This window comes from Orcinus orca, chromosome 11, assembly GCF_937001465.1.
Source record: "Orcinus orca chromosome 11, mOrcOrc1.1, whole genome shotgun sequence".
Taxonomy (NCBI): Eukaryota; Metazoa; Chordata; class Mammalia; order Artiodactyla; family Delphinidae; genus Orcinus; species Orcinus orca.
The window spans coordinates 24,467,164-24,490,121 of record NC_064569.1 but is presented as its reverse complement, the minus strand read 5'-3'; the positions used below and the strand labels follow the sequence as shown (position 1 = coordinate 24,490,121).

The window sequence follows — 22,958 nt, the reverse complement described above, 5'->3', positions numbered from 1 at the left end:
AGTCTTTGGTGATATTTGATAAGGGCTCCAAAGACATTTTATGGCCAAAAGAAGGGGGCAAGATACACAATTAGGAACTTGTCCTCAGGTAGGTCAGGAGGCAGAGTGTAGCATTGCTGGTTACACAAAGGTGCCAGACAGGGTAGTGGGTGGCCCCTGACTGAACTGAACAGTGCATGTTGGTAGGGCCAGAAGGGGTTAGACCAAATGGTGAAAAATGTGTTTTCATGACAAACTTTTGTTGTTCTTCTCTCTCCAGGAAAAATAATCCACTCTTGTGGACCATTGTTGCTGGAGACCATGACAGAACCTTGAAGGAACCAACTGAGCAGGTGAGAAATGGTTTTAATGGTTATTCTGCCTAAATTTTCACATGCCAGGGAATACATTTAGCTAAAACATGTAGTTATTAATCCCCTAATGCCCTCGTATACTTATCATTTATACTAACATTTAAAGATACCATTTAAGATCACATTTAATCTGAAAATTAGGTGAGGTGAGTCAGGAAGTGCAAATTCAGGTCCATGTACACAAGTCCACCATAGTCTGGTTTTTCCAGGACCACCAGTCCTCAGAAAGCAGTGCATGGACTCCTGTAAATTATTAACAGAGATTGCCCTTTTTAATTTAGTACAAAGTCATCTTCATTACTGATGTGTGGAAATGCAGAGATTTAAGATTATTTTGGACCAGTATACAAGGAAGTTGTTCAACTCATTGACTTTGCCTTGTAATCTCTTGCTTGCTAACAATACAGGTGAGAAGAGCAAAACACATTGTGGTGCACGAAGACTTTGACAGACTGACCTTTGACTCTGACATCGCCCTAATACAGCTGAGCTCTGCTCTGGAGTTCAACTCAGTTGTGAGGCCAGTGTGTCTCCCGCACAGCACGGAGCCTCTGTTTTCCTCTGAGATCTGTGTTGTGACTGGATGGGGAAGTGTTAGTGAAGGTAAACATTTTACTTTTGCATAAACATCACTGCTGGTTGAGAGTTTTGAGAATGTGTCATGGAAATGATATCAAGTAGTATCTGCTTTAGCCCTTCTTCCTTCTGAAACATTGAAACCATGTTTTATGTAGCTATAAAGCTCATCAAATTAGAGAATGAGCTGTTTTATATTTTTCCATCAGGGTGACTTAATCATAGGTAGGCTAGATCTGTGAAAGGCCAGATAGAAGTATTTTATGCCTTGTAAGCCATGTGGTCTCTTTCACAGCTATTCAAATCTGCCGTTGTAGCACAAAGCAGCCATGGACAATATGTTATAGCATGGATGTGGCTGTATTCCAACAGAACTTGTCCATGAGTCTTAAATTTTATACAATAATCTTGTCACAAAATGTTATTCGTTTTTTGGATTTTCTTTTCAACCATTTAAAAAATGTACAAATCAGAATTAGTTGATAGATTGTAATAAATAGGCTTGGGGATGTAATAACTAGGCTTGTAATAAATAGGCTTCAGTTAGGGCCTGGCATGAAATTGGCCTGTTGGCTGGGGTTTGATGACCCCTGGGCTAGATTCTAGATTTCTTAAAGCCATAGTGAAATACTGAAAGATCTGAATGGGTTGATGTTTGTGTCCTGCTTCTTTTCACTGTATAAAGTTATTTTCTTTTATATTTTCCTTCTGTTTATATGTCATTTAAAGTCTGTGAGCTTGCAGATGTAGAAGACAAACTTACGGTTACCAAAGGGGAAAGGGGGCGGGGAGGGATAAATTAAGAGTTTGGGATTAACATATATACATTACTATATATAAAATAGATAAACAACAAGGTCCTACTGTATAGCACAGGGAACTAAATTCAATATCTTGTAATAAACTATAATGGAAAAATTTATATATAAACTATAATGAAAAAGAATATATATATATATATATATATATATATATATATATATATAACTGAATCACTTTGCTATACACCAGGAACTAACACAACATTGTAAATTAAATATACTTCAATTTAAAGAAAAATAATGATAAAGTCTGTGAGCTTGAAGGAGGTGAGATATCTTTGACCTCATACAGTATTCATGTTCTCAGCTTACTGTGCTACCTGCAGCCAAATTGCATTTTCCTAAAATCTTCACAACCACCATATGAGATTTTATCCTCCCATTCTGCAAATGAGGAGATTATGGCCCTGAAGTCTAAGTAATTTGCTAAAATTCCATGGCTAATAAATATCAAAAGTGGGATTTAAAAATCAGTGTGGCTCAGCTGATAAACCTTGAATGGCTTATTTGTTACATTTGGAATACAATCTGAACTCCTAGCCCAGCACTGAAGGCTCTGCATTGGACCTCCCCATACTTCTCCAGCCTCAGTTCCTCCTTTGTCCCCTTGTTGGCTGACCTGTGTCTTCTTTCTTTCTCAAGCTCTGTGCTTTGTTTCCTTGGCCCCGGAGCACTCCTATTCCAGTCTTCTCACAGCCCCTCCTCATTACTCCATCCTCAACTCAAATCTTCTCAGACCCCTTTCTTGCAGCGGGACTGTCCTTCCTTCACTCCCTGCACTACCTGGTTTTATCATCTCCTCCCACATAAACGGACTTAACATATTTTACAGAATCATTTTCTACATCCCACCCCTTAGGGCGGGAGCCTCTTGAAGGCAGATCTCTGCCTAATTTACTGCTCTCTCTCCAGGACGCAGCATCTACCTAGCATAGAGGAAACAGTAAATTTTTATTGACTCACTGGCCTCAAAGCCCTTGAATAAATGTGCCTGTTCTTTAACATCTTCAACCTTCACCAACTCCATGACCACCAGACGACGGAGGTGGTTACAGTTTTATAAAAGGTGAATTCAGTCTTTTAGTCTCAGAGAGAAAACAAGTTCTCAGTTTTGAGACATGGTAATAAGCAACATTGTTAGGGATGGTCCCTGAAAAGAGGATTTTAAATACATTAAATTATCTATGTATTAGATTACTACATTAAAAAAATAATAAGGGCTTCCCTGGTGGCGCAGTGGTTGAGAGTCCGCCTGCCGATGCAGGGGACAGGGGTTTGTGCACCGGTCCGGGAAGATCCCACATGCCGCGGAGCGTCTGGGCCCGTGAGCCATGGCCACTGAGCCTGCGCATCCGGAGCCTGTGCTCCGCAACGGGAGGGGCCACAGCAGAGAGAGGCCCGCCTACCACAAAAAAAAAAAACAAACAAACAAACAAACAAAAAACACTAAAAAAAAATAAGATTTAGAGTCGGACCTAGGCTAGGTCCTAGTTCTGTCCCATAGGTGCTGTGTGATTAAATCTTCAGAGCTCTGGCTTTTTCATGTGTGAGATTAGTGTGACAGCCCACCTCACAATGTTGTTGTGAGTATTAATAGCTTAGAGTAAAAAGCTTTATAAATATATTAAGGAACTATTTACATAAATGTAAATATAAATAAAATATAATATAATATACTATTCACATAAATGTAAATTAATTTTTATTAATTTTTTTCAAAAAGCTATAGGGCTATCAAATACTGAACTTACCTTTTTTTAATTAGTCATAAATCTAAAGTGATAGAATAAGTCACGCAGAACACGTGTTAGCATAGACCTGCCTGAGGGCCAGGCGGGAGAAGAAATTCTTTAGTGTTCATCATCAGTGTCATCTTAAATTAGAGCTGAGATTAGGCCTCAGTGATAATAAAGGAACAAGAGAAATATGGTTTTGTTTTATATGAGTGCTACCGAGTCCAAGCTCACTCTGCTCGCCACACGACAGTCCAACGAATCAGAGACGAGGCAAGGAATACTTTATTCGAAAAGCCCGCAGACCAAGAAGACAGCAGACTAGTGTCTCTGAAAAGCCATCTTATGGGGTTTGGCCAGTTTCTTTTATAGCACAGAGAGGGGGAGGAGATGAGGAAGTAAAGTAAAATGGCCATAAGTTTTGCAAATATCACCTGGAATGGCCAGCCTGGGGGAGGGGATGTGTTAATTTCTTCTTTCTTGTAGCCATCCACAGGTGGGCAGAGTCCAGATGCTGCCCCCCACCAACAAAGGCACTTTGTTTTAACATTCAGGCAGACGGGCAGGGTTCCCCGAGGCAGGCCATTATGTACAGACAGTATCGTTTCAGTGAACAAAAGCTGCGGAAAGCAAAGGTTAAAGTAAAAGAAACAGATCCAACATGTAGTCTGATTTGGCTCTTCCCTGTTACCATTGGAAATCATATAAATATATTATTGTTATGTAGTTATAATATGTTTACGTAAAATATTTTACAGTTGACCTTTGAACAATGCAGGGGTTAATTCAAGTGTCATTTATAGTCAGCCCTACATACCACAAACCGTGTAGTACTGCAGTATTTACTATTGAAAAATATCTGAGTATAAGTGGACTGGTGCACTTCAAACCTGTGTTGTTCAAGGGTCAACTGTACCTGTAAAAATATATGAACGTATATATTTATAATATAAATTATCTGTGACACCAATTCATATCTTACTGAATTTCTCTTTCTGAATTCTTAATAGCTATATTTGAAACACTGAAATTTAAATCAGAATTAAGCTAGAAAAAAAGTGTTTCTGATCTTGTTTCTCCTGCCAATGGATTTTCTTCACCAAGATGTCACATCTGGAAATAAAGATGTCCTGCACAAAACACTGTGTTTGGATTCAGAATTCTGCATCAGCTTAGGCAAAACCGAATGATGGCAGCTGTGTCGGTGTAGAGCAAGTCTGAACTTAAATATATTTCTTTAACACCACTTGTTGCTTACTTCATTATCAAGCTCTCTTTCTGAATCTATTTCTTAGATGGTGGCCTAGCGAGTCGCTTACAGCAGATTCAAGTGCTCGTGGTAGAAAGAGAGGTCTGCGAACGCACTTACTATCCTGCCCATCCAGGAGGGATTACAGAGAAGATGATCTGTGCTGGCTTTGCAGCATCTGGAGGGAAAGATGTGGGTCAGGTGAGAGCATTCTAATTTTGCAGAGGAAGATAGGAAGTTGTCATCTGTTGGAGATTCTCCTTAGACAGGAAGAATCTACTCTCAAAGCCACAGACAAGCATCTTGGCCTGTGCCTGCAGCATCACGCCACACCCCTACTCGAAAGCCAGTAGGACAACAGGAAGAGTGAATTACTTAGTCCAAACTTGCTGAGATGGCAGAGAGGAGACAGAAGCAGCCATCAGTCAGAGGGGAAGTGGGTACACAGAGGAGCCCATGAGAAAGTAGGAGAGGGCAACACCAATGAACTGGTCTGCAGGTGGGAAGATGTGTTCAGATATACTTAAAGCTTTGGTAAAAGGGGAACGAGCAAATACGGATTATAAATTAGTGTATCCTACTTATGCCTTAAGAGTTTTATTGTTTCAAATTATTACTAAACTCCTGGGTACTCACACTTAATTTTCAACCACAGAATAAAATAAAATAATCATGAAGAAAATGAGAACCTTTGAAAAAATGGTTTTCATATGCAGCGGAAAACAAATCACAAAGCAGTAGTTTAATTTTAGTGATATCCTAGAGGCATGAACCTGTGCAGATGTCTTCACACGTCAGTTGGACAAGCATGTTCAGAATCAACTAGGAAAAAGACAGGATGTGGGCAAAAGGATTATAAAACACCAGCTTTAATATCCACAAAGCCGACTGAGGAATATGCCTTAGGTATGCAACCAAAAAGTGTTTCCAACACTAAGCAGCCCACCTTGAACCCCTAGTCTGGACTTGAGGCAGCCTGCCTAAGGAAAAGTTGGGGTCTGTAGAGCAGACACACTTCTCCAGATTGTTGTATCATTTCATATTGGTCTAGAGTAGAGAGGGAAGAAAGAATGAATCTTGAGTTGCAGCTTTTTGATAGTCCTCCCCTGCCTCCCCACAAACGCTCCCCCCACCCCCCTGGCCACGAAGAAACAGAAACCAATGGATACCACCTCTATGGGGAGAAAACTGGGCTTTAATCTGGATAGAAGTCTTTCCATTGGCAAAAATGAGGAGAGAAGGAAGGAGGTACCCTCTTAACATTGAATATAAATTGAGTGTAGTTAAACCCTTTCCTTGTGTCAAGCACTACCCAAATTCTGTTTTATGTTGCATATTGTAATTTGCATTCTTCAGAAGCAGACTCTGAGAGGAGGATTCAAGGGCAACAGTCTGCTTAGAAAGTACAAATATCACTGGTAGAAATGTGAGGAGGTGGTACAGGGAAGGGAAGGCAGTCCATCTATTGATGTGCTATTAATGTGCTATGAAGCCAACTACCACAGGGAGGGACTGAGCTGAATCCTGCAGCGAAACTCTGGCAGTGATGCAAAACACACGCTGTATATTTATCCCCTCCTCTTGGAGGGGTGAGGGAGCTTCCCCAGAGTCACGGTTGGAAGGCTGCAGGGGAGCATTTCCCACAGTCTGAGCGGCCTTATGGCTGTGGTGGACAGGGCAAGGGCCCTCAGGCACACAGCCGGCACGGACTGGAAGGTCCGAGGAATATGGGAAGGGCACTCACACCATCTGCTAGAGGACATTACTGTTATATTATAAACATCCAATAGAAAAGTACTCTGAATTAATGTGTTCATTCTCCCCCTTTTGAGGGATGGTTTTTCTTTCTTTTTCACATCAAGAAAATTACAAATGGCCCTGCTGTCTCTGTCATGTTTAACAGCATGTAACATTAAGGGAAGAGCTTAATCTATCAAGAGAGCAAATAGGTCCATGTCAGAGGTGACCCAAATACCATAATCTCGGTTGGTACCTATATTTATTTCAGCTACATCCAGCTGTCACTTTCGCTGCAGTGTGACCAAATTTACAGCCACTACAAAGAAAGGAAAATAGGAGAGATTCTGACTAGATGTGGCTAGCTTTCTTTTATAAAGAATACTGAATTACTAAAAGGGTGACTTCAGAAACTTGCTTTGATGAAACGGACTCTAATATTTCTATCAGGTAATTGGTTTTTACCCCAAAAAAGGGTTTTTAGCCTCCTGTGCATACTCAGGGGTAATGGACCTGCTCAGGTAATTTCTCATCCAGGAAGGTGAACATCAGAATGTTGGAATGCAGAGACATGGGAGTTTCAGATACACAGTGTAGAATCCTGTGGTTCTTTGCTCACAACAAATTTTAGATTTTTTTTTTAACCTCAAGTTCTTTGACCTACCATTGATCTTTGTCTTCACAGAGTGATACATGTTCTGTTCTTGCTGACTCTTCCAGTCTAGTTCTTATTTCTCTCCTCTTGCTTACCATTTTTCAGCCACATTGATTGCCTTCTGACCTCAAACTTGCCACATCCTTGTCTAAGTTGGGGCCTTAGCCCAGATATTAATTCTGCATGAAAACGCTATTCCTCCAGGTTTTTGAAAATCCACCTCCTTATTTTTCATGTACGAGCTCAAATGTTATTGAAACTACAAATATATACATGCACGTTTAAGCATACACACAGCTACCATTGTTCTCAACTTTTCACTCTGAGTATTTCCTTTATGGCTATTATCACCATCTAATTTGTTTATATTCTTTTCCAGAATGCCTGGCTCACAGTAGGCACCGAATAATTTTTAAAATAATCAGTAGGTACCATTTGTTTCTTGAAGATTTACCATGTGCGAGGCCCTGTAATAAGTGCTGACCATAAAAGATAAATTAGACAGGCTCCTTCTGTATCACAAAATGTTTGTAATTAACTGAAAAATTCTATATTGTGTATGTGTTCGTACTGAATGAATAAGTGAATAAAAAAACACCTGATTTGACAAATCAGACTATTTTCAAACTGGAAGGGCCTCCTAAGTATAATCTTAAATTACGTGGGAAAAAAATTAGGCCCAGAGAAAATGTTAATTGTTCTACATCACAGATTAAGGAATCGGTCTCCTATTCCCAGTTCAGGATTCCTCCTGTGAAATTCTCCATATAAAATAAACACTTATCTCAAATATGTTATCAGCTCAGTTTATTTTATAAGAAGACAATTAAATTAAAGGTTTAGTTTGGTCCTAAGTACATTTGTGTCAAAAAAAAAAAAAAAAGCCCTGATAAAAAATCAGAAAGGCTATCTTAAAAAAATGCAAATCCTATGTTTTAAAGCTTGTTTTTTTTTCCAGTTTTATTGAGATATAATTGACATATAAAATTTTATAAATTTAAAATGTACAATGTGATGATTTTGATACACTTAGGTATTGTGAAATGCTTACCATAGTAGGGTTAGTTAACACCTTCATCACCTCACATAATTATCATTTCTTTCTTGTGCTGAGAACACTTATGATCTACTCTCTTAGCAGCTTTCAAGTAAGCAATACAGTATTGTTAACTACAGTCACCATGCTGTACATAAGGTCCCTAGAATCTGTTAATCTTACAGCTGGAAGTTTACACCCTTTGACCAGCATCTTCCCATTTTTCCCATTTTTTAGGTCTCAGGTATATGTGATATCATACAGTAATTGTCTTTCACTGTCTGACTTTTCACTTAACACATTGTTCTCAAGGATTATCCATGTTGTCGCAAATGACAGGATCTCCTTCTTTCTCATGGCTGAATAATATTCCATTTTAGTATTCAGTATTCTCATGGCTGAATAAATAAACAAATAAGTAAACAAATATACATATAGACACACACACACACACACACACACACACACACACACACACACACATATATATAATACACACACACATATACTCCATACATCTTCTTTATCCATTCATCCTTTGACAGAAAAATAGGCTGTTTCCATATCTTGGCTAATGTGAATAAAGCTGCAGTAAACATGGGGGTGCAGACACCTCTTCAGTATCCTATTTTTATTTCCTTTGGCTATATACCCAGAACAGGGATTGCTGTATCATATGGTAGTTCTATTTTTAATTCTATTTTCCACAGTGATATACCAATTTATATTCCCACCAATGGTGCAAAAGGATTCTCATTTTTTCCACATCTTTGTAAACACTGTTTATTTCTTGTCTTTTTGATGATAGCTGATCAAACAGGTATGAGGTGATATGGTGATTTTGATTTGCATTCTCGTGATGTTGAGCACATTTTCATGTACCTGTTGGCCATCTGTATATCTTCTTTGGTAAAATGTCTATTCAGATCCTCTGCCTATTTATAAATTGCATTTTTTTGTTATTGATTTGTATGAGCTCTATAATTTTGGATACTAACCGCCTATCAGATATATGGTTTGAAAATATTTTCTCCCGTTCCATGGGTTGCATTTTCATTTTGTTGATTGTTTCTTCCGATGTGCAGAAGCCTTTTAGCTTGATGTAGTCCCACTTACTGATTTTTGGCCCTGTTGCTTGTGCTTTTGGTTTCATATCCAAAAAAAGTGTTGCCAAAAACAAAGTCAAAGGAGCTTTTCGGGCTTCCCTGGTGGCGCAGTGATTGAGAGTCCGCCTGCCGATGCAGGGGACACGGGTTCGTGCCCCGGTCCGGGAGGATCCCATATGCCGCGGAGCGGCTGGGCCAGTGAGCCATGGCCGCTGAGCCTGCGCGTCCGGAGCCTGTGTGCCGCAGCGGGAGAGGCCACAACAGTGAGAGACCCGCGTACTGCAAAAAAAAAAAAAAAAAAGGAGCTTTTCCCTGTTTTCTTCTAGAAGTTCTGCCATTTGGGGTCTTATGTTTAAGTCTTTAATCTATTTCAAGTTAATTTTTGTGGTGTAAAATAGGGGTTCAGTTTTATTCCTCTGCATGTGGTTATTCAGTTTTCCCAACACCATTATTGAAGAAACTAGTTCTTCCCCATTGAGTATTCTTTGCTCCTTTTTCAAATATTAGTTAACTATATAAATGAGGGTTTTTTCTGGACTCACAATTCTGTCTCATTGGTCTGTGTGTCTGTTTTTATGCCAGTACCATACTGTGTTGATTACTATAAATTTGTAATACATTTTGAAATCAGGAAGTGTGATGCCTCCAGCTTTGTTCTTTCTCAGGATTGTTTTGACTATGCGAGGGTCTTTGTGGTTCCATGTGAATTTTAGGATTTCTGTGAAAAATGCCATTGAAATTTTGATATGGACTGCATTGAATCTATAGCTGGTTTTGAGTAGTGTGGACATTTTAACAATATTAATTCTTCAAATTCATGAATGTGGGATATCTTTCTATTTCTTTGTGTCTTTAATTTTTTCATCAAAGTCATAGTTTTCAGTATAGAGACATTTTACCTCCTTGGTTAAATTTATTCCAAAGTATTTTATTCTTTTGATGCTATTGTACATGGGATTTATATATGTGTGTGTGTGTGTGTGTGTTTTGTTGGTGTATAGAGACACAGCTGACTTCTATATTTTGTATCCTGAAACTTTACTGTATTCATTGATAAGTTCTAACAGTTTTTTGGTGGAGCCTTTAAGACTTTCTGTATAAAAAGACTTTCTTGCCTGATTGCTCTGGCTAGGACTTTCAGATTATATTGAATAGGCCTGGTGAGGGTGAGCACCTTTGTGTTATTCCTACTCTTAGAGGAACAGCTTTCAACCTTTCACTGTTGAGTAGAGTGTCAGCTGTGGGTTTGTTATATATGGCCTTTTTTATGTTGAGGTATGTTTTATTTACACCCAAGTTGTTGAGAGTTCTTAATCATGCAAGAATGTTGCATTTTGTCAAATGCTTTTTTGTACTATTGAGATGATGATACCATTTTAACTTTCACATTCATTGACTTGCATATGTTGAACCACCCTTGCATCACTGGAATAAATCCCACTTGATTATGGTGATTGATCCATTTAATATACTGTTGAATTCAGTATGCTAGTATTTTGGGGGTGTTTTTACATCTATGTTCATTAGGGATATGGGCCTAATTATCTTTTTTTGTAGTGTTCTTTTCTAGCTTTAGTATGAGGGTAATGCTGACCTCATAAAATGAGTTTTGGAGTATTCCCTCCTCCAGTTTTTGGGTAGACTTTGAGAATTCTTGTTTAAATGTTTAGTAAAATTCACTAGTGAAGCCGTCTGGTCCTAGGCTTTTCTTTGTTGGGATGTTCTTGATTATTGATTCAATCTCCTTTCTTGTATTGGTCTGTTATGATTTTCTTTTTCCTCTTGATTTGGTATTAGTAGGTGGTATGTTTCTAGGAGTTTATTTCTTCTAAGTTTATCCAATTTTTCAGTTTATAGTTGTTCATAGTGGTCTCTTATGATCCCTTGTATTTCTGTGGTACCAGTTGTAATGTCTCCTCTTTCATTTCTTTTATTTGTGATTTCATTTATTTAAGTCTAAGTATTCTAAGGTATACAAATTCATAAAAATAAATCTTTAAGAAATTAAAGAAATATATTATGAATAAATTATTGATTATTCCTGTTCCAAAACTGAAAGCAGGAGTTCTGATTAAAGCAATTTTAGAACATGTTTTCTTGGTGTTCCAGGGAGATTCTGGTGGGCCATTAGTATGTAAACATGAAAAAGCTCCCTTTGTCCTCTATGGCATTGTCAGCTGGGGAGCCAGCTGTCCCCAGCCAAGGAAGCCAGGCGTATTTGCCAGGGTGAGTGTCTTCTTGGACTGGATTCAATCCAGAATCAAAGGTAAATATTTTTCAGATATTATAAAAAGGTGCCTCTTTTTTTTCGAGTGGGTTTGGGAGAGGTGAGAGTGGTGGAAATCAGCATTATGAAAGAGAAGACCATAATATAGTATTTTATTTATTTTAGTTTCTAAACACATTAAAATTCTGTAAGAATAAGTTCTTCCTTAGGCAGAGTTATGGTAAAACTGACATTTCCTGAGGCTGCTTTAATCCTAGATTTGCATTCTCTTTGAAAAAAATCTGCTCTGGAACAAACTACATTTTGTCCTTAGGCTTTCATCTTTATTTACTTTTAACATGTTCTCCCCAGATGCAGGTCCTGTTTTACTTCAGATAAATAAAGAAAACAAAATCTTAACAAGACAACAATTGCCACCACCCACACCTTCAAGAGACAGTGCATCTGGGCCAGGTAGTAGATGTTCATGTTATGCCATTAATATAGCTAGTAAGAATTTAGCAAAAAACATTGCTCTTCTGGGTTCATTAATTTTCTTTGGAATACCGTAAACTGTGTCTTCATTCTGGTTGGTAGTTTAAGCTGAAAGAGAGGAGAGTTGTTATTGTTACTGTCTAGGGATCTTTTCTACCCCATAGATACAGCTGTTACAGGTTAAAAAAAAAAAAAAAAAGTCTTGTGGTTGTGAACAGTGCTTGAATTTTGGAGAAGTTCATAGAATTATTCTGACCTCTGAGCTATTTATTGCTACATGAACAAAGGCCCTTAGGCTTTCAGGTATCTTGCTAGATAAAGACTCTGGATATTAGATGACCAAGACGAGTATCAGTGTTAGTGTCTCTCTTAACTCTCCCCCAATTGTCAGTGTCTGTTTGCTAATAATATTTTTAGTTAAAAGCAAAAAGGAACTGGAGATTTAGATGTCTGTGATAGATTTATAAGAAGATAAAAGTTCCATGATACCATCATTCTTGGTTTCCAAATGGTCAGGATCTTTCCCTTTTCATCCATCTCTGCCCCATCCACTCCCATATACACTCAAGCCCAATAGACAACTAGAAAGAGTTGGAGGAAAATTGAGAAGGATGCAAGAGAGAAGGGGGAGACTTGCTAGAGTGATGACCTTCAGTAGAAGAAAGTGGATGAGATCTAGTGTCCAGGTGGAAGGGCTGGTCTTGGATAGGAGCAAAGTGCAGTTTATCCATAGTTGCCAGATGGAAAGAACAATATTTAGGCACTGCTGCTGTTGTATGGGTACATGTGGGAATGGGAACAGCAGTTCTCCTCTAATTGCTTATATTTTCTTAGCACATGAAACAGAGGATTGTGGGAGAGGCTCTGAGGGTTTTGAGGGAAAAACGAGAAAGTAGTAAACAGTTCTCGAAAAAAGTGACCAAGTGCATGGAATACGAAAATGTTGTAGAATTGTTTGGCAGCATAAAAGCCTCTGAGATGAATGATCATAAATTTAGAGGGAGACTAATCAGTTAGTTTGGTTGTATGTTTTCCTCTGGAGACACTGAGGCATACCACATAGATGCAGCCCAGGTGGAGAGTAGATTCAATCACAGTGGGTTTTTCCAAGTATACAAGAGTATAAGGGAATTGAGAGTGTATATGAGGAAGAGATTAAAATGATGGATGGTTGGAATTCAAGCTAGGAAAATAGTGAAGCAAAGAGGAAAAGTTAAGGAACAAGAAAAGGTGGTGGAATAGATGAATTACAAGTCTCAAAAGGTGAAGGAGCATTGGTGTAAGCTGAAAAATAGAAGGTTGTGGTTGGAGATGGTGGTTCTTGAAATTGAGTTTATGCAAGGCTTACAGTTATTGCTAATGACCAGGTCTCTAGGGGCTGACCCTTTGGAGAAGTGAATGAGGTCAGGTGAAGGACAAGATCATTGGAGGAAAGTTGAGAGACTGAAAAGATTCAGTGCTGGAAACATCATCTGTATGGCTATTGAAATCAGCAGGATATATGGTAGGAATAGTGTTAGAGAAAATGACTGCTAAAATCTTCTAGGAATGAAGTGGAGTAAGTCAGGGACCAGTTATGGGTGGTAGGTTCTGACAACACAAGAGTCAGGAGTCAAAACAAGAGTGAAAGAGTCATATTTAGATTAAATTAAATATGGAATTGGGGTTGAGATGGAAAGCAGACTTAGGTTTAAGATCATAAAACCTAATGATTTTGATGGTTTAACTGAATAATTTCAATGAGTGCCAAAGTAAGTTAATGCATGTTAAGCACTTAGAATAGGGATGGTATGACCCATGATGAGGGTCAGTAAGTGTTGTGGTGTAGTGACCATCAAGTGTGTTCTTTGAACTGTCCCATTCAGACTATTAGAAAATGAACATTGTTAAAATGCAGAGAAGATATTTCTCATTTGTATGTGTTCAGAAATACTTATGCATACCAAAGAACTTCCAAAGTTTTACATATAAAAGGGTATTGTTTTGTTTTACTTCTATGAATATTCTATGAGAAAAAGTGTTAGGATTCTGCCATATTTAACACCTACCCACTCCCACCACTTGCTTTTTACACAAGGGAATGAATGAATCTTAGCAATGGTTTTTTGAAATTGTTACCCCATTTACCAAAAATAGTGAGTGGTTGGGAATTCATGACTTTATATGATTCAGTTCCTTTTCTTGATCTCAGTCACAAGCTCCATGAATGTAATCATTTGTCCCAGCAACATAAGTGCTCAGCGAAGTCAATGAAGCTTTTAGGAACAGATCTTCAGTTGCATCTCAAAGAAGGAAAAAAATGAAAACAGGCTGGGATTAGAGGATGCAATGCAGTCCACTGTGCATTTTCTAAGAAATTTTTAAAATTCAGTTAAAAGTCATTTTAAGTAATTATTGTTTAAATTATACTTCTACAACCTCATTTCACAAAAGTAGGACACATTAAATGGGATGATCATTTTACCCAAGAACTTGTAACTGATGGTAATTGTTTTAATTTTCTTCTTGCGAGCCTAAATTATTCAAGTTTATGATAAAATCTCATTTTTATTTGTCTTATTTATGTGGTCCCTGGTGTCCCTATGTTCTGAATCATAGGCTGTTACTCTGAAGTGGAGCTGGAAGAGCCCAGAGGCTTTTTTTCCTCTCCAAGATATCCACTGGATTATAGAGGAAAACTGGACTGTTCTTGGGTGCTCAGAGTTTCACCAAGCAGTATGGCAAAATTTACGGTTGAGTATCTGTCACTCCCTGGGTCTCATGTGTGTGGCGATTCAGTTCTGACTATTTATGAAGAAAACCACAATGAGAGAAGGATGTCAGGTAAACCTTAGGGGCATTTATACGTTGTGCTGGGAGCCTTTTCTGTGTAGGCGGCTTATGTTCAAAGGGAGAGTTTGACTTGGTAATAATACTGAAATGTTGATTCATGTAGTAGGCGTGACTTTTTTTCTAGGCACATTTAATATTTTCAAAATTTGAATTTACAAAACAGGTATACTAAAGGTTGAGTGGAAGTGTTTGTATGTATGTGTATTCGGAAAAAAAAAAAAAAATACGGGAGAACCCAACTTCTTCAAACGTAGCAGAACCATGCCAGAATGCCAGAAATGTGTGTAAGACAGAGGAGGGGTTAAGATAATTAAAAATCATGCAGGGGGTAAGGTGCTGAATTTTCAAATAAAGCAAAATACATTAAAGGCTTTTAAAATGGTAGAATTAAAAAGATTTGCTAATAACATGCCAACTGTCATCTCATTTCCTGTATAGGCAAACTTGGTTTTGTTCAGCAAACTTGCCACCTGTTCTTTTTTTTTTTGCGGTTCGCAGGCCTCTCACTGTTGTGGCCTCTCCCGTTGAGGAACACAGGCTTCAGACGCGCAGGCTCAGCGGCCATGGCTCACAGGCCCAGTCGCTCTGCGGCATGTGGGATCTTCCCGGACCGGGGCACGAACCCGTGTCCCCTGCATCGGCAGGCGGACTCTCAACCACCGCGCCACCAGGGAAGCCTGCCACCTGTTCTTTGTATAGGTGTAACACAGGCTTTTTGGGTGTCAGTAAAGGGGGAGGTGGGAAGGTGTTGGAAATAATTTGGTTGATGGGGATACCTGGAAAGAAAAGTTTAGGTATGTTACTCTGAGTGTGTGTGATTCACACACAAGTGCACGTGCTTGATTCAGGAGTATACGGAGGCCAGGGAATTGCTTTGAGGTTGAGATTTTCTCAGGATAAATTCTGAGAGATTGAATTATTGACTTAGAAGGCTCAAACATTTATTTAAAGGATCTTTCTTTAGAAATACTATCTCATTTAGACTGCAGAGAAAACGATTAACTGCCTATCCCCCATTGCACATTTTTCCCCTATGATCAGATTACCTTCCCCATCCACCCTGAGTAAAATGCTCCTTGTAGCTGCAGTGAAATCCAGACTCCCTAGTATGACCTTTTGCCTCGCTCTCCCTTAGCTCATCATGCTGTCCCCTCAGGGCCCTTGTCCATCACCACCTCTCCCAGCTATTCAAAGACCTCTTCCTCATGCATCTAGTCAAGTCTTGACTAGAATGTGCCTTCTTTTTTTTTTTTTTTTTTGCTTTGACATTTTTTAGTATAATTTTAAAAGTTACTTTGCATTTACATTTGTATAGCTGAAACAAAATACTGGCTCTATTCCCTGTGTTCTACAGCACATCCTTGAGCCTATCTTACACCCAATGGTTTGTGCCTCCCACTCCCCCATCTCTATATTGACACCCTCCCCACTGGTAACCACTAATTTGTTCTCTATATTGGAGTCAGCTTCTTTTTGTTATATTCACTAGTTCTTTTTTTTTTTTTTTTTTTTGAGTATAACTGCTTTACAATGCTGTGTTAGTTTCTGCGGTACAATGAAGTGAATCAGCTATATGTGTACCCATATCCCCTCCCTCTTGGAGCGCCCTTCCCCCACATCCCACCCATCTAGGTCATCACAGAGCACTGAGCTGAGCTTCCTAGGTTCCCTCTAGCTATCTATTTTACACATGGCGGTGTATTTATGTCAAACTTAATCTCCCAATTCATCCCACCCTCCCCTTCCCCACCTGTGTCCACATGTCTCTTCTCTACATCTACGTCTCTATTCCTGCCCTGCAAATAGGTTCATCTGTACCATTTATCTAGGTTCCACATATATGAATTAATATATGATATTTGTTTTTCGCATTCTGGCTTACTTCATTTTGTAGGACAGACTCTAGGTCCATCCACATCTCTACAAATGACCCAGTTTTGTTCCTTTTTGTGGCTGAGTAATATTCCATCGTATATATTCACCACATCTTCTTTATCCATTCATCTGTGGTTGGACATTAGGTTGTTTCCATGTCCTGGCTATTGTAAATAGTGCTGCAGTGAATACTGGGGTACATGTGTCCTTTTGAATTATGGTTTTCTCAGGGTATATGCCCAGTAGTGGGATTGCTGGGTCATATGGTAGTTCTATTTTTAGTTTTTCAAGGAAACTCCATACTGTTCTCCACAGTGGATGTATCAATTTACATTCCCACCAACAGTGCAAAAGGGTTCCCTTTTCTCCACACCCTCTCCAGGATTTATTGTTTGTAGACTTTTTTGATGATGGCCATTCTGACCAGTGTGAAGTGATACCTCATTGTAGTTTTGATTTTCATTTCTCTAATAATTAGTGATGTTGAGCATCTTTTCATGTGCCTCTGGGCCATCTGTACGTCTTCTTTGGTGAAATGTCTATTTAGGTTTTCCGCCTATTTTTTTAATTGGGATCTTTGTTTTTTTGATATTGCACTCCATGAGCTGTTAGAATATTTTGGAGATTAATCCTTTGTCCATTGCTTTGTTTGCAAATATTTTCTCCTATTCTGAGGGTTATCTTTTCATCTTTTTTATGGTTTCCTTTGCTGTGCAAAAGCTTTTAAGTTTCATTAGGTCCCATTTATTTATTTTTGTTTTTATTTTCATTACTCTAGGAGGTGGGTCAAAAAAGATCTTGCTGTGGTTTATGTCAAAGTGTGTTTTTCCTATATTTTCCTCTAAGAGTTTTATAGTATTCGGTCTTACATTTAGGTCTTTAATCAATTTTGAGTTTATTTTTGTGTATGGTGTTAGGGAATGTTCTAATTTCATTCTTTTACATGTAGCTGTCCAGTTTTCCCAGCACCACTTATTGAAGAGGCTGTCTTTTCTCCATTGTATGTTCTTGCCCCCCTTGAAATAAATTAGGTGACCATATATGCGTGGGTTTATCTCTGGGCTATCTATCCTGTACCATTGATCTATATTTCTGCTTTTGTGCCAGTACCATACTGTCTTGATTACTGTAGCTTTGTAGTATAATCTGAAGTCCGGGAGCCTGATTCCTCCAGCTCTGTTTTTCTTTCTCAAGATTGCTTTGGCTATTCGGGGTCTTTTGTGTTTCTATACAAATTGTAACATTTTTTGTTCTAATTCTGTAAAGAATGCCATTGGTAATTTGATAGGGATTGCATTGACTCTGTAGACTGCTTTGGGTAGTATAGACATTTTTACAATATTGATTCTTCCAGTCCAGGAGCATAATATATTTCTCCACCTGTTTATGTCATCTTTGATTTCTTTCATCAGTGTTGTATAGTTTTCTGAGTACAAGTCATTCACCTCCTTAGGTAGGTTTATTCCTAGGTATTTTATTCATTTTGTTGTGATGATAAATGGGATTGTTTCCTTAATTTCTCTTTCTGGTTTTTCATTGTTAGTGTATAGGAATGCAAGAGATTTCTGTGAATTAATTTTGTATCCTGCAACCTTATCAAATTCATTGATTAGTTCTAGTAGTTTTCTGGTGGCATCTTTAGGATTTTCTATGTATAGTATCATGTCATCTGCAAACAGTGACAGTTTTACTTCTTCTTTTCTGATTTGTATTCCTTTTATTTCTTCTCTAATTGCCATGGCTAGGACTTCCAAAACTATGTTGAATAAGAGTGGCAAGAGTGTATATCCTTGTCTTGTTCCTGATCGTAGTGGAAATGCTTTCAGTTTTTCACCATTGAGAATGATGTTTGCTGTGGATTTGTCATATATGGCCTATATTATGTTGAGGTAGGTTCCCTCTATGCCCATTTTTGGGAGAGTTTTTATCATAATTGAATGTTGAATTTTGTCAAAAGCTTTTTCTGCATCTATTGAGATAAGCATATGTTTTTTCCCCTTCAATTTGTTAATATGGTGTATCACATTGATTTGCATATATTGAAGAATCTTTGCATTCCTGGGATAAATCCCACTTGTTCATGGTGTATGATCCTTTTAATGTGTTGTTGGATTCTGTTTGCTAGTATTTTGTTGAGGACTTGTGCAACAAGTCCTAGGTCCCACACAGCTCAGAGCGGGGCTCAGAGGGCAGCGGACCCAGTCTGGGAGCCCAGCCGGCTTACGGTGGCCCAGTTGGGCAGGAGAAATGCTAGGCACACTCCCCCATGATCCTCGAGCCCCTAAGGGTCTCTCCAGGCGAAGGAACCCCTCCCCTCTCCCAGCCACCCCTCAGGGGCACCAGTCCTGTCCAGTCTCCACCTCTCCTCCCCTCTCACTCTCCCCACATCCTACCTGGTTTCTTGAGGGTTTCTCCCATCTCCTTGGGTGCCAAAGTACCCCACCAGCATCCAGAAGGTGCCCTAGTTTTGGGGAGATGCAAACTCAATGTCCTCCCATGCAGCCATCTTGACTCCGCCCCCCGACTAGTTGTATTTTTTAGATTCCACATGTAAGTGATATCCTACAGTATTTGTCTTTTTCTGTCTGACTTATTTCACTTAGCATAATGCCCTACAAGTCCATCCATGTTGCTGCAAGTGGCAACATTTTGTTCTTTTTTATGGCTGAGTAGTATTCCATTGTGTATATATATCATATCTTCTTTATCCATTCATACTTAGGTTGCTTCCATATCTTGGCAAGTGTAAATAATGCTGTTATGAACTTTGGGGTGCATGTATCTTTTTGAACTGGTGTTTTTGATTTTTTTGGATATATACTCAGGAGTGGAATTACTGGGTCATATCGTAGTTCTATTTTTAGCTTTTTGAGAAACAGTCATACTGTTTTCCACAGTGGCTGCACCAATTTACATTCCCACCAACAGTGTTCAAGGGTTCCCTTTTCTCCACATAGAATGTGCCTTCTTAATGAGGCCTACCTGATTGATGTGAATTTCATCACTCCCACCTCTGTACTTCTTAGTGGCCCTTCTCTTGGCATTATTGTCTTCTAACCTATGAGGTTGTTTCATGTTTTTATGTCAGTGTCTTCCCTATTGATACGAGCTTCTCGAGGACTGAAACTCATCTCTTCACTTCAGGAATCCCCAGTCCTTAGAACGTTGCTGGACGAAATGAAGGCATTTAATAAATGAGTGACTGATTGAAAGGTCACCTCCTTAAATAGGCCTTCTTAGTCTTAAGTAGCATCATCCTTCACCTCCCACAGTCGTTTTCTATCATACTCTGTTGGTTATTTCATTTGTAACAGTGGTTTCTATTTGAAATCGTCTTCTTCACTTATCTGACTCACATGAAAGCTTCATGAGAACAGGGATCTGGCTATTTATTTTTCCCTACTATGTCTCCCCAACTTGGGATAAGAGAGACTCAGAACATTTTTTTTTTTTTTGCATGAATACATACTGCTAAATTATTCTTCAGAAAGACTAAATCAGGGACTTCCCTGGTGGCACAATGGTTAAGAATCCGCCTGCCAATGCAGGGGACATGGGTTCAAGCCCTGGTCCAGGAAGATCCCACATGCCATGGAGCAACTAAGCCTGTGCACCACAACTACTGAGCCTGCGCACCACAACTACTGAGTCTGCGTGCCACAACTACTGCGCCCGCATGCTGCAACTACTGAAGCCCATGAACCTAGAGCCCATGCTCCACAACAAGAGAAGCCACTGCAATGAGAAGCCCACGCACCACAATGAAGAGTAGCCCCCACTCGCTGCAACTAAAGAAAGCTCGCGTGCAGCAACGAAGACCCAACACGGCCACAAATAAATAAAATTAAAAAAAAAATAAATAAATATATTAAATACTTGTTTAAAAAAAAAAAAGAAAGACTAAATCATTTTTCACTGCTATTAGCAATGCATAAGAGCCTCTTTCACCATGCCCATAACCTGATATTATCAATTTAATAAGCATTTGTACTTTTTAAAAAATCATTAATGAGGATAAATTTTTTTCATGTGTTGGTTAGCTATTTGTATTTTTAAATTTGTTGTCATTACCATCTATTTTTAAATTTGAGTATTGATCTTATTGGTTTATAAGAGCTATATATATGTATATATATTATATATATATATAAATACTTTTTCCTTTGTCATAAGTTACAAGTACTTATTCATAAGGTTGTCATTTGCCTTTAAATTTTGTATATTTATATGTTGATGTAAATATTTTTAAATTTATTGGTTTAAATACAGTCATATGTATCTTTGATCTTTGTTTTATCTCTTTGCTTTTATTTTTAAAAATTAATTTCTCAATCCAAGGTCAGAAATTTTTTAATTAAAAAAAGCTTAATCCTGCTGAAATATATTTTCTCATATGGTAAAATGGCCTTATGCCTGCTTTCTTTTTTTAAAAAAATTATTTTCTCTCTAATTTATAGCTATCTTTATCATATACCAGATTCTCATATAGAAGTAAATGATTTCTGGGAAAACTTGCCTTTATCATTGTTCTACTGAAAACCATGTTTGACTTTGTTGTGGATTACCTGGGGAACCCCTATAATTTTTCAATGTAGCATTTCTTTGATTTGAAATTCTCAGCTTGAAACTTCTGGAGTTGTTCTCTCCTTCAGATGATAGCTAGTGGAACTGTAGGACTATGATAGAAACATTACCTCTTACTCAAGTCAGGTAGTATTCTAGTACACTGTAAAATGCTATGTTTTTCCCTGCGGGAGCCAGAAACCATTCAAGAGCTGCGTTCATCTCTTCTTGCTATAAATAAATATTTGCTCATTCTTCAAATAGTATTTCAACATCATTTATCCTAAGATGTTATGCCAACTAATGTTTTTTTCTTCTTGTATATAATCTTCTCCCTTCTTTCCTCCCTACAAATATATATGGAACACCTACTGTGGGCCAGGGACTGACCCTTCTCGGTTGTGGGCATCCAGTAGTGAACAAAATGGACAAAAAATATCCCCACCCTTACCAACCTTATATTCTAGTTTGGGGAGGACACATATTACAATAAAATATATAATATGTTAGACAGAAGGGCTGGGGGAAAATGGCTTGGGAAGGGAGAGAAGAAGCATCTGGGATGCAGGTGCCATAGAGTTATATGCAGTATAACTGGCAAAAGTCTTTCTGAGCAGGTGACATTTAAATAAATGTTACAGAATGATATTGAGTTATTCTTAATAGTAGGTGACTTTGAATCTAAGAAAATCAAGGATTCTTTCTATACCTTTTTAATCAGCCCTCTGAATCATTTTAGAATTATGGTTATAATTTTATGTTCTGTCTTTGACTTAGGTTCTTAAAGTAAAGTGATCAAAAGAAGATTGGATGTAGGGAAAGAATAAATTTTCAGGTAGAAAAAGTTTACCATCATGGATTTTCACAGTGATATATTTTTAATAAATAGGTTACTTTTCTAGGAGAAAAATGGCACATCAGACTTATTTTAAAGATAAAATAATTTGCTATCTATTGTCCTTCAAGGGAGCAGTGTGACATAGTCGACTGTAATAGGTATTGAATTTTTGAACGTGGCTTCCAATCCTGACTCCCCACCATCAGTCTGTGACTTTGGGTGAGTCATCTGAGTTCTGGAACCCTGCTCCTCCTTTGGCAGAGTGGAGTTTAAGTAATTGCTACACCTAAATTAGAGAACTGTTAAAAAAGCAAATGTTCTTTTTTTTTTTTATCAAATTTGATTTTTTTTTTTTAACCTAGGTGAATTATGTGGGAGAAGGCTTTACCCAATGATTTTCATGAGCTCTGGACCACTGGTGAGGGTGACATTTCATTCCCGTGTGCAAGGTGCTTTTGGCATAAATTATATTGTCTTTAGAGTCCAAGGTATGTTTGGTCATTTAGTAAACTTATAAAGTTAAAAATCAATGTTTTTGTTTTTAGGAACATTTCAAAACTTACACATTGTTTTGTAAGAAAAATTGTTTCTGTGGGGAACGAGCTTATGTTTGAAGGGAAAATCTATTTAAGTGATCTGAGATTGGTCTGGTCCAAGAGGAAAAACTACTCAGTAAATAAGCTGATTGACTTGCAAATCATTCAGAATTGTGATTTCTGGACATGGCTAAGATATACTGATTGCAAGATAGCATTTTTTATTGTGATTGTGATTTTACACCACACTGATCCTTTTCTGTAGCCATAATTCTTGTGGATTGAAAGATTTGAGTTCTAAATCTAGCTGGCTGATTAGCTCTGGACAATTTATTATCTCTGTATTA

General features: G+C 38.2%; 1 protein-coding gene across 1 annotated transcript in view; it reads left to right on the top strand.

The window, feature by feature from the left end:
• Window positions 1-22,958, top strand: part of OVCH1 (ovochymase 1) — a 59,233-nt gene that overhangs the window by 22,247 nt on the left and 14,028 nt on the right. The window contains exons 13-19 of the mRNA XM_033430315.2: window positions 260-332; window positions 761-956; window positions 4,779-4,933; window positions 11,376-11,532; window positions 11,851-11,946; window positions 14,566-14,790; window positions 22,438-22,563. Coding sequence (XP_033286206.2) covers window positions 260-332; window positions 761-956; window positions 4,779-4,933; window positions 11,376-11,532; window positions 11,851-11,946; window positions 14,566-14,790; window positions 22,438-22,563 — 1,028 coding nt within the window. The remainder of the gene's footprint in view (window positions 1-259; window positions 333-760; window positions 957-4,778; window positions 4,934-11,375; window positions 11,533-11,850; window positions 11,947-14,565; window positions 14,791-22,437; window positions 22,564-22,958) is intronic.